Source organism: Corvus brachyrhynchos, unplaced genomic scaffold, assembly GCF_000691975.1.
Source record: "Corvus brachyrhynchos isolate BGI_N302 unplaced genomic scaffold, ASM69197v1 scaffold34, whole genome shotgun sequence".
NCBI classification, from domain to species: domain Eukaryota; kingdom Metazoa; phylum Chordata; class Aves; order Passeriformes; family Corvidae; genus Corvus; species Corvus brachyrhynchos.
The window spans coordinates 4628364-4640749 of NW_008238126.1; the positions used below are offsets into that span (position 1 = coordinate 4628364).

At 35.6% G+C, this 12386-nt stretch overlaps 1 protein-coding gene across 9 annotated transcripts in view; it reads left to right on the plus strand.

The window, feature by feature from the left end:
- Positions 1-12386, plus strand: part of DMD (dystrophin) — an 896220-nt gene that overhangs the window by 560417 nt on the left and 323417 nt on the right. For all 9 annotated transcript variants that reach the window (XM_017733467.1, XM_017733459.1, XM_017733457.1 and 6 more), the window contains one exon: positions 8620-8855. In XM_017733467.1, the coding sequence (XP_017588956.1) occupies positions 8620-8855 (236 nt within the window). The remainder of the gene's footprint in view (positions 1-8619; positions 8856-12386) is intronic.

Below are 12386 nucleotides of genomic sequence, written 5' to 3' on the forward strand. Positions count from 1 at the left end.
CTAGCTTTCCATCTTTAAATCACTTTTTTTTTAAAATAGTGTTTTAAACCTACTCTCTCTCTCTCCCCCTTCTTTTTGTTACAATAACCCAAATTACTGTGGCATTTGACTATCCAGATAGCATCAGCCTGCAAATAGCAGTAATCTCTCTATTCTGTTTCTTTTTGTATAGTAATTAGGCCTATTGACAATTACATTGCATGAAAATCTCTTTAATTTGCTAGAATAGTAGAAAGTGATAGGCCATTCTGTCTGTTCTTTGTTGACTCATCCCTTTGACCTGTCTGTTCTTTGTTGACTCATCCCTTTAAAAGAGCAAAGCAAGCCAGCTTTTCCTTGTGAAGGGAGCAGTGCTCAGGGATATCCTGGTCATGCCCTACCTGAGTCTTTGACGTCCTTCCTAATATTTCTGTTGTGAATGGGGCTGCCCTACAGAGAAACAGCCAGCCAAAGAGCATGAGCAGAGTGGAGGCTACAGGGAATGAGGAATAAAGCTCACAATTGCTTCTAAGGTTTCTGCTCTAGTCAGAGGGCATGAGACAATGACAGAAAGACTTGCTCCTTAAACTGTAGAAGGCTAAAATGAGGAAAAAAAGGTTTATATGAAGTTTGTCACTGAAATATCTGACTGCTATCTTTATATCCGTGTGGAGTAGCAGGGGACATGAAGTGGTGGAGATAGGCAAGAAGAGATTTGCATTACTGATATTTTCTTTAACAGTAGATTGGTGGTCAGACCACACTTAAGTTCCCAAATGCAATTCTTCTTAGAGTGAAACTAAAATAGAGGTTAGTTTGACCTGAAAAGTAAGCATTGTAGGAGAAAACTTGACAAGTGTTTCACAAAGTATTACCAAGCAAGATATTTTAATATTTCTCATGAAAGAACAGAAGGTGCTTGTAGTGATTTCAGGAATTCCATTGTCAAAACAAAGTGACAGTGATGGTGTTGCCTTTGAACAACTGGTTTTAATCCTACAAGACTTTTCACTTGAAGAATAAAGGTAGACTTGGACATTTTTATATAAATTCTGTAATGCTGTTAAATTAGCTAATAACTGAGCTCTGATTATTTCACAGTTTCGTCAAAACTGTTATGATTTTTTTTTTTTTTTAATGACAAGGTACCTAGAATTCAACGGGTTCCTTGTTATTTTGTATCTGTGTACAATTTTTACACCCTTTATTCAGAGTTCCCCTTGGCTAAGACAGCAATTTATGCCTGTTAAATCAATGTGTAGATCTTACAAAATTTAGAAGAGGTGATTTTTATGAGACTGTAAAAGTTGGAACTGCTGGCAGTGTGGTTTCTTTCTTATATCAAAGAATTAGCTGCCAAAATTCAGTTACATGCCAATAGCAGTACACTGGAATTGTAGATTGTTGTCATATAGATTGTCATCCAATTGAAAGCTGCATAAATCAAGGAACTTGTTACTTTTACTGACAAAAGGAATAGTGAGAGGTGCTTGCATCATTTGTGACAGATGTAGTCACAACGTTTTTTATAAGGCAAGTATGTGACAGAATTTGATTTTACAGCACCACAACTGCTGTAGCACAAAACATTCATTTTCATGAAACCCTTTTGTAACAACTGCTCACTGAAAAAGATGCTTATCCTTTGGAAAAAAAAAAAAAGCCTTGTGTAGGGGTATAAATTATACTGCTTTTAAAAAATGCATATGGAAGTTTCTTTGGCTACCTTTCTTTAGTTTCTGTCTGTTTAACTCTCACACTCACTAAAAGTGATCCATTCATACCACAGCCTTTTGCTTTCCAATTTTTAGTGGCCCCATCAATCATGCTGAACTCTGCCTAAGGAAAGGCTCTTGGAGGATGCCATGGCAATGTTATATTACTAAAAGGAGACTGAACTTTAGAGCAGTTTCTCTTTCAGAAAGGTTTGAATGGAACAATAGGTCCAAGCGTATTAATGCTACCTCTGTTTACAGATCTATATTACAATCTTCAGTTGGTTTTGTACTACTTGTCCCTGGTCGAGTCATAGTCTAATTAGGATCAAATGCTGAGGATTTAAAGTTTTTTCCACTGCACGTAGAGCAGTCAATTGAATTGTTTATGTACACTGTGCCAGGAATAGTCCCATGTATTATCTTCAGTCTTAGCTGCTTCCTTCCCAAAGCATTCTCTGTCATTACAGTATTTCCAATTTGGTTTTTAGAGAGTATTTGAAACTGAGAACATAGCTGTACAGGACCGTGGAAAGACTGAGGATGGCAGGGACTTCTGGAGGTAATGTGGTCCAACCCCTATTCAGGCAGGAGAACATAGAGGAGGCTGCCCAGGATCCTGTTCCTGTGGTTTTTGAGTATTTCTGAGAGTGGAGATTCCACAAACTCTCTGGTTCAACCTGTTTCAGGACTCCCTCAAGAGCATTTCCTGATATTCAGGGGGAACCTCCTGTGTTTCAGTTGTGCCCATTTTATTGTCACAGAGCACCGCTGGAAAGAGCCTGGATCCACCTTCTTTGCACTCTCCCTTCAGATATTTATACACGTTCAAGTGGTTCCCCCTGAGTCTTCTCTTTTCTAGGCTGAACAGCTCCTGCTCCCTTAAGCTTTCCTCATGTGACAGACATTTCTGTCCCTTAATCATCATTGTGGTCATTTACTGGTCTCTCTTTAGTAGCTCTATAGCTGTCTTGTGCTAGGGATCTGAGAACTGGATACAGTATTCCAGGTGCTGACCAGAGGGGAAGGATCAGCTCTGTCTAGCTGTTGGCAATGGTCCTCCTAATGCAGCCCATGATGCTGATAGCTCCATCACTTTCCCGGGGTTTGAGGTGAAATTTTCATTCCGTGGGTCCTCCATATTATCCTTCTTGAAGATAGAAGTGACATTTGTTTTCCTCCAGTCTTCAGACACTTCTTCCATTTGCCATGATCCATCAAAGTTTGTAAAAAGAATCCTCACAATGATTGCTGCCAGCTCCCCCAGCACTCACAGCTGCATCCCATCAGAGCCCATGGACTTTTTTATACATGTCCTGTTTGCTGAGGTATTCTCCAACCTGATTCTCTTCTAAAAAGGGAAGTTTTTTAAAAACTCTAACTTCTGTACATGGAAATTACCTTGAAGTACTTATTATGATCAAAGGAACTGTTAACATTCCATTTCTAGATATCTTGCATATATAGAAAATATTTGCAGAAGCTCTTCGCAGCAACAGGTCACAATGTGAACTTTTTGCTATGTGGCACAAATTTAACTTCACCCTAATGTTTATTTACATTGTGATGGACACAAGCCTACTTATGTGGCTTATATCACTGAAATTCTTAGTGTTTAGTAGACTCTACCTATTTTGTATGTTCTTATTCCTGTTGCAAATCATTGTTTGTTATTGAAGAGTTTTTCTTTACATTGAGTGAAAGACATATCAAAACAACTTGCTGTTGTGTTTGGAGGGACTTGGAAGAATGCATTGTACAATAAATAGCTTAGTCACACTGCTGCATATAAAAAGGCGGACGGTAAGAAAATTCTATCAGATTTATCCTATGACAAAGGAAGAAAAGTCTGGGAAAGCTGACACGTTCCTACAAAATTTAAAGTTCTGATGTTGTTTATTAATCTAGTAATGGTAACAGTAACATTTTAGAAACCATAACTTTTGTCGTTATTTTTCAAATATAGCAGTACACATTCACTTGTAAATCTTTTTTTCTCCTAAGCATTTTAACCTTGACTTTCTACTTTCTTTTGAACCTCTAAGGTGTCTTTAGTTTCAGTCCCTCCATCCCATTGCACAGACTATTTTAGATCTAAACTTTAATTAATAATCCCATAAACTGTCAGCTTCTTTTCTTTTACCTGTAATTAAAATTATATATAATCCATAATGATTTGTTAGGAGTCATAAAGAGCTTCTAGAAGTAAAAGTTAGTCTAGGCATTTAACTTGTATTTTAAACTGATGACAGTAACACATAATGTGAATGTTCCCTAAGTGTTCATGAAATTAAGTATAAAACTTTTACCCATTTATAGTCTATAAAAATTACTGTGTATGAATATACCTGATACAGGTACCAAGTCTTCTTTTTCTAGGAATTGTTTTTACTAAATATTCAAGGCTAAGAAAATCAAACATTGGTGTTGTATTAAAATAGGAAAGACTCACTTTGAAACATGATTTTTGTCTTTAAAAGCTGGCTAAAATGTTAAGAAAATGTTAGCTTTGAGATACAATGCTCTAAGGATGCATATTTTCCACATTTAGAGCTGTGGGTGGAATTTTGTTGGCAACAATTTTTGATCAACATAAAGACTTAGATATTCTGAGTTCAGATCACTAGAAAAAAACATTCCTTGCTTTCAAACTTCAAAGTTGGTGGGCTTTTTGAGGTAATAAATTTATATTATAATATTTAATCAGAGTTCTGTTGGCCACTATTTTCCTTTCAGAACTCCTTTATGACCTGGAACACCTGGCAGGTAGCTGTAGCCCCTCTGCAAAAAGTGTTACTGGCAGTGAGCATTTTGCAGGGAGGGGCTGTACTGAATGGGAGAACTTAATGTACTCTTAACTTTGTTTCCTTGACATTGAAGGACAGACAGAGATGAGACAATTCATCTATCACTGGAACAAGTCTAAATAAATCAGTTTCAGAACTGTCTTTCCCGATCTCTCTCCAGGAAGTCTGCTTGGAGTTTAAGAATATGATCGTGGATGGTCTAACCCTGTAGAAAAGTGGTTGCAATGACACAGCATAAGAAAAAAAAAAAAAAGAAAAATGCATTTTAGTAGCTGACAGAACTTCACCTGTGTGCTATTGTGGAGTTTAGTGAAAAAAAAAAAAAGAAAAATGCATTTTCGTAGCTGATAGAACTTCACCTGTGTGCTATTGTGGAGTTTAGTTGTTCCAAGTTCACAAGGATAAAGTGCTCATAAAATGGCACTGAGATTTCCCATGGAAAAGCCAAACGTTCCTGGTGTGCAATGTCCCAGCCAGCAAACTGCTGGTTTTCCCACTGAGAGAATACTCATTTGTCCTGCCACTAAAGAAGTCAGTGTTGCATGTGTTATAAAAAATTCACTGAGTGATGTCATCTGAGTGTATGCCATAAGGTACAGGTATTCTTCCTCTGCTTGGTCAGAGTAAAATGCAGCTGAGTTTCGACTAAATCAGGAAGTTTAGTGGGTGTATATTACTGTTATTCATTGCATGAAGGATTTAAGGCTGGCATCTCCCTTACTTTGTGCTGTTAACAATGGAACTAAAAACATTCAGTTTAGACATGCAAACTGAATTAAAATCCACATCCGGTAATTATGTTATTTCTTCTATGTCAAAAAGCTTTGACCTAGTAGATGCAGTTATCTTACATAATTGCAACTTAAGCACCACTAAAAGCATTCAGAAGGATGGTTTAGGAACGTTCCTGTGGACTGAGGCAGTTCTGCTTAGACTGTGGCTTGAAAGAGAGTGTTTGAAGGGCTTTGAAGCTGTTGAAAGTGTTGTCATTCTTCCTGTCTGTTCTGTTCCTGTTCAGTACCTGAATAAGGAGTTTTATTTGTTTTGAGTTGTCAGTTTGACCCTCTCTTGAAACACAACACTGAATTAATCAGAGTAAAAGAAGGGGGGAAATTTTTTTCCTTGCAATTGGTTTCATTCTGTTTTACTTGGGTTTGCATTCAATATTTGAATTTCAATTTCATTATACATTACAATTATTTTCACTCTTCAAGTTTAACATTACAGATTCTTTTTAAGATGCAAAATTACCAATATACACTTGATTTCATCCAGCATATTTCAAAGTTCAAGTTGAAAATCACACCTATTATTCTGTGGTTTAGTTTTCTCCTATTATTTTTCTGTGTTGTTCCCTTTTTTGTTAAAGAGCAGAAAGTGCTAATGAGAAATCACCTTAAAAACTTAATACTTCAGTGGTGTAATGACTTCAATTCCAATTGTCCTTTTGGTTTTTTGGTTTATCATATCACAGATGTGAACCATTATAACCTTTAAATAAGTTGAAATATGAAGTCCTTAATTTTTTTATGATGTGTTTCAGTAGGATAGAATTTATTGCTCAGATACTCGAAAAAAAAAAGAATTTTAATTCCAGTTCTGCATTTATAAATGAATTTTCCTGAGGGAAAAAAAAATAATAAAAAGACCCCATCAAAAGGAAAAGGAACAAACTGTCCCCTTTGAGTCACAGAATCTGTCAGTGCAGTTCTGGATAAATTTTTTCAGAATGAGATCTGTTGCTACGTATTGTGTAGTTAATGTTGATTTATATTTTTTTATTAATTTTAGTCGCTCATTTATACACTTCTGTTAAATGAACTGTGTCATCTCTGTGCAAGCATAAACAGAGAGAAATAAGAGATAGGTATGTTCTAAGTGTCAGAAGTGAAACACTGTGCAAACACTTTCTAAAGGTAATTTTTATAAATAATTTGATAACTCAAATATTCTAGTGGTTAGTCAAAGTGGAACAGATTATTACCACCCTTAGAAGATGATAATAGATACTGGTAGGTCTTGAAGTTTTTAGAGAAGACATTATATTAGACTGTTGCCCTTCTGCTAGTATCTCACAACCTTTTTCTAATATTTTAAGTTTCTTGATGCAAAAGAACTACAAGGAAAAAAAAAAAACAAAAATAATCAAACAAAACCACACAAAAAGCAGCCCAATGGACAAAAAAACCAACCCCATATGGCAAATCCAGATCAGCAAACCCATAAACTTTAGAACATTAGAAACACCCTGTTCTGAAATAGCTGTCACTAGAGGAAAATTAAATAAATACTTATTAATTAATGAACATATGATTGTGTACTCAGGCCAAAGTACGTGAGGGGCAAAGAGATGCCAGGCAGTCTTCTTAGACACCCTAAGTCTACTGATGGATGTTCCAGTTCAGAAAATTGTTCTTCAATTTACCTGAGTGCTGGTGAGGAGAGAAATTTTCTTGAGATAAGACAACTTCTGAATAACCTTCATGAATGCCAAATTAAGAAACTCTTGTTTTCCTGTTGTCTAAGAATCTCTGAAGTCACAGAGGAAATATAAGGCCTTGGCTTTATGGACAAATTGTTGAACCCTGACCTGCTATCTGGGTTTTCAGATTTCAAACAGACTTTGCTGTAATGGCATGAATGCCAATGGAAAACCATTAGCCTCCCAGAAGTAATAGCAAGAAAAAACCAAACCAAAACAAAAAAGTTACTGTGCATGGGGTTACACTGTTTTGGTGTTTTGGTTTGTTTTTGTTGAAGACAAGCTACCTCACAGGAAGAGGGCAGGAAACTGATTTTCTCTACTCTGTAAGAAAACTGGGGAAAATGCAAAAAAAAAACCCATCTAGATCCTTTAGAAATTAATATTTGGTGGTTCAATGCTAGAAATTGTAGAACACACTCCACTGAGCTTTTATTTCAGCCTTCCTGGTTTACGTATTGCTGTTTCAACAGTTGATTCAGGTAGAGATTCTGAAGTCTAGGTGCTTAGTCTCTTTTCTAATAGTACAGAATCTCCGTGAAGCAATGCCATGTGTTCTGTTTTCTCTGTTTTAATATTTTTCTTCTTTGGTTGGCCTTTTTAAAAAATGAGAAAAAAAAAACAAAATACAATTTAGTGTGGCCTCATCCACAACAATATTGTCCATGAGGAACTGCTTTTGCATGATTAACTGAAGGGCAAAAAGAGCCCAACAGTTCATAGCCACCTCTTCGTACATAGCAAAAACCAAGACGAAAAGATCAGCCTTGAACTTCTGAATGATTTCCTGTTCCACACTTATCTGTCCAGTGTTATCTGTCTGTGGCACCTGTCATCATTCTTGCTGCAGAGACAGAAACTGTGCTTCAGTGTTGGGTACTTCCCCATTTCAAGCAATGAATAATTTACAGATTATTTAGAACCTATAGCTAATAGATCAGGAAAAGACACTAAGAAGATATGTCTGTTTAGTCCAAAAAAGGAAAAAAAAATCCAAAAATCTCCAAATAAGAGAACATAATACTTTCAAGTTATGAACTGGAAAGGTAACCAATTAGTCAAGGCTGAATTTCTGGTTGTATAAGTTTCCATATTGGCCACAGGGCCTATGGGAAGCATTTGGTGATAACAGTAAGTGAGAAGATTGTTGGTCAGACAATTTCACAGCTACAAAGTGACCTGGACACAGTGGAGGAAACTTGTTTCTAAATACATGGTCATGCTGTGATATATTGAATAGTCCAACCAACTTTTTTCAATCTATCTTCTGGTCTAGAGAGATCTGACCACACTACTAGATTTTTGGAAAATTACTCCTGCTTCAGCGACCTTTAGCGAGGGGTTTTATTACACTGTGAACTTTGCTAGTGTTACTAGGTCCATCTGGTCTTCTAAGGATGGAATTTGAATATGCTGAGAATGCTGGATGTTAAGCAGATATTATAATAGAACTCCTGTGGAAAAAAATGAACTCATATTTTCTTTTAGTTTTGATTTTCATATTTTCAGTAGAGATAATATAAAGAAATAGGCTTATTTCTGTGTTACCCTTTCTACAATATAAATTCTGAAATACTGAAATAAACATTTATCGTTGTTCATTTATTCAATAATTTTAGCTTTTTTTTTCTTTCAGTAACTCCTGGTGAAACTGTTGCTGTGGATACACAAACCAGGGTAACCAAGGAAACCACCACCTTCAAACCAGAAATGCCATCTTCTGTGCTTTTGGAGGTTCCAGCCTTGGCTGACTTCAATAAGGCATGGGCAGAACTCACTGACTGGCTTTCTCGACTGGATCGAGAGATAAAATCTCAGAGAGTGAAAGTAGGTGATCTTGATGACATCAACGACATGATCATCAAACAAAAGGTATGAGAAACACTGATTTTTCAAGTTGAAAGCCTCATGATCTTTATTCTGTATTAAATCCTTTCAACAAAGAACAAAGGAGAGATGATAGGTTGCAATATTACAGTACATGCAGTTGTCACTTCAGCTACTTTATCCCATAAACACAAGTATTGGATGAAATGTTTAGATAACTAATTGAGGAGAAAAGAAAAGGTATTTACTATTTTGTCTGGTATTTGAAGCAGATTTCTCTATCTTTCTATTGCTTGTGTTGTAAGAGTATGCAAGCCAATGGTTGAAATATAAACCTTATGAGATTGAAGGACTTGCATAGTAAGTTCCAGGTTGCCCGGAAAAAGAGGACCCTGATTCATACTTTTTCTTATGTTACTTCTCTAATAACTTTTTGAGAGCCTTACATGCTGCTGCTTTCAGTTTATCAAAGGCTCCTCAGTTGTCTTAAAGAAAAGAACAGCTCATTAATGCAACTGTTTTGTCAGCAAAACTGCATCACTGCATCACTTACCTTTGAAAACACAGAAAAATACGGAAATACATGTTTTAGGAGAAGAAAGGGCTAAATTTTAGCTACTCAGTAGCAATAAAAGTAATTTTGTTTTATACAGCTCTGAAGTAATCACCTGCCTTCTAAATTAAGCATTGTTCAATATAAAAGATTTGCCCTGCCTGTGCAAAACTTTTCAGTGCTAAATTTCCATTCAGTTCAGTTCTAAACTGAGTTTAGGACTCCCTATTATATGATTCTCTTGTTTTTTGTCGTCATCTTCCTCCTCATAAAAGAAAGAATCTAATTTATTTTAAGGAAGATATTGACATTCTTTTTCTTTGCTTAAGCTAGAAATAGAGGGAGAAAAAATGTATACATGTTATCGAGACTCTACTGAGACATTTTATAAGAAAATATGCTGATGTCTCATGTGATTCATTCTGGTTCTTTTCTTATATTTCCTTTTTTCCCCCAGTGTTTTAAACTTTCCATTTTTGAGAAATTTGGCTTGCTTTACCATCTAGATGAAGAAAATATTAGTTTCATCTTGATTAATGATGATAATGTTTACTAAGTAGAATTATATACTGCTTCATTAATTAAAGAATCCTTAAAACAGAATAGATATAATAAGTGATAATTCCAGTGCCATCTACACAGAGCATTAGGTTAAAATAGTTGTTACATCATTTGAAAAGGTTGAGGGCCAAAGAAGACTTGTTTACACATTATCTTTTGATGTTTTTCAGAATAATTTTGGTTTTAAAATTTTATATTGTCAAATACTTGGTTCAGCATTATTCAGTTTTCTTACTTATACTTCACTTTAGCATATTATACTGGCAGGCAAAATCCATAGTGTGCTTCCTGCTGCAGATGTATTTACTTAAATATGAGACCAAATTATTAACTCTTCAGAATTTCAGTTAATGTTAAACATGTTTTAAAATGAACTGCTTTGTATTTGCATTTCATCTTAGTTCAAGGCTAAAGTATTTTAGCACTGCTGCAGTCTGTTCCTGGCTAGGGAGCCCTGTCTCTGTTTTTTGATACCATGCTGTGCTGGTAACAAACCAGCAGGAAAACTCTTTTTTGTCATGCTTACCTCTCTAATTGGCTGTGCAACAGAATGTGACATTTAATATATTCTCTGATGAAGTGGAAGAACCAATGTCTATATATAGACTGCAGTTCTGTTAACTGTCTCCCTCTTCTCTAATGATCATCTTACTATCACTTAATACATGGAAATGAATGTCATGAAATATTTCATTCTTCTTGTAAATCTATGACTGGATTATTAGGTGGGATGAGCATAAAGAATTTTCAAAACTGACAAAGCATTTTTTAGGTTTCTCATATAAAACCAACCCTACCCTGATTTCTAATGTGTGGAGTGTCTGCAGCAGTCTGTGAGCTGATGAAGTTGGACGTGTGGGTACTTGACTAATCTGAAAAGTCACGCCAGATATGATCTAAGTTGGAAATCTGAAAGTAGTGCTTACCTCCCCTGATCTGTATATCCTGTAGAAGATTATAGGGATTTTTTTCCTGTGGTTGTGATTTAAAAGTCATTGAAAGTCACCATTCTGCATTGTGGTTTACTTGGAGAGTTTATTGCATATTTAGAGGAATCTCAGTAAGATTTAATGGAAGTTCCATCTTTGTAGAGTGACCTGTTTTTTTAAATCAGTTTTTTGACTTCAGGTGTAAAATACCATCTAAACACAGCCAACTACTTGCCTTATAAAAATTCATCATTACAGAGATACATGCTTCAAGAAAGCTGTTTTATTATAATACATCTCTATCTCCTCACCCAGAATTTAGAACACTTCAAACAGCTCATCCTGTTGTTGTGTTACCAAACTCTTACTGTTCTGGGATTTTGTTTCCATTTCATATTTCATCCAAAGCAGAGAGACACTTTTCTAATAAGAAACTGCAATGTCAAAGCAAACATTTTAGAAGCAAAGAAATCCCACATCCTAACAATGAATGTTAGAGGTCGTTTTCCAAATCACCCAGGTGAAAATAAGTGACCTTAGGTTGTCCTTTCTCTCATAGCAGCATGTAATGTTGAAGCTCCATCTCTGAGGGCATTTTGGTTAAGTTCACTTCAATCTGATTGTATCACAGGATTACAGCCACTAACTTTGCCATATTTTTCCTCCATAAAAGTTTAAGACATCGTTAGCCCTCACTTGAACTTTGCTTGGAGCTGATCTCAGTGAATTGGCACTCTTGCGCGAACAGCACTACACTGGTTAATTATGGGACAATAAAACTCAAAAAAGACAACTGTTTAGAAAAAAAGGCTTGTTTTAGTGGCAGCTTCCCCTTAATGAAAGAAACAATACAAATTAAATTCTCCTGAGTGGTGCACAGAATATATAGTAAAAGCAGTATACTAAAAGAGCAGCATAGTGACTAGTGATTTCAAATATCTATAGCTAATCTTTCAGTCAAATGAGTGATATACTTCAATCAAATGTATTACATATTTTTAGTCATTTATGATTGTGTGTATCTTGTTAAACTCTGTAAAATTAAACTAGAAGATACTAAAAAGTGTGTATAAAGATATCTAATACTAGCATTAGTATCATCTGTGTTTGCATTAAAGGAAAATTATTACATTTTTCTCATCTGCTTGAAGACTGATGTTTTGTAGGATTTGATCCTTAAACAAAGAAATGTAAAGCAGGCTGACAAGAGACTCATGTTGCTTCTTTAGACAAGAAATAAAGCAAATAAATTTCATGGGAAAGACTGTGGATATATAATATGCCGCAATGTAAGGAGGTGAGGAACGTGACAGAATATGGTTTACCCAGTTACTTCATTTTACTGTCCTTACTTTGAAACAATCAACATGCTTTATATTTGAAGGTCAGGTGGGGGTTCTTCATAAAAGAGAAAATTGTGAGGAACAGGATGACAAACTCCATTTTGTTACATTTTAGAAAAATGGAAACCTTACTTAAGATGCCAACAAGCCTTTACTCAGAAACTCTGCTTTGGGAAAGGTTTTCAGCAGG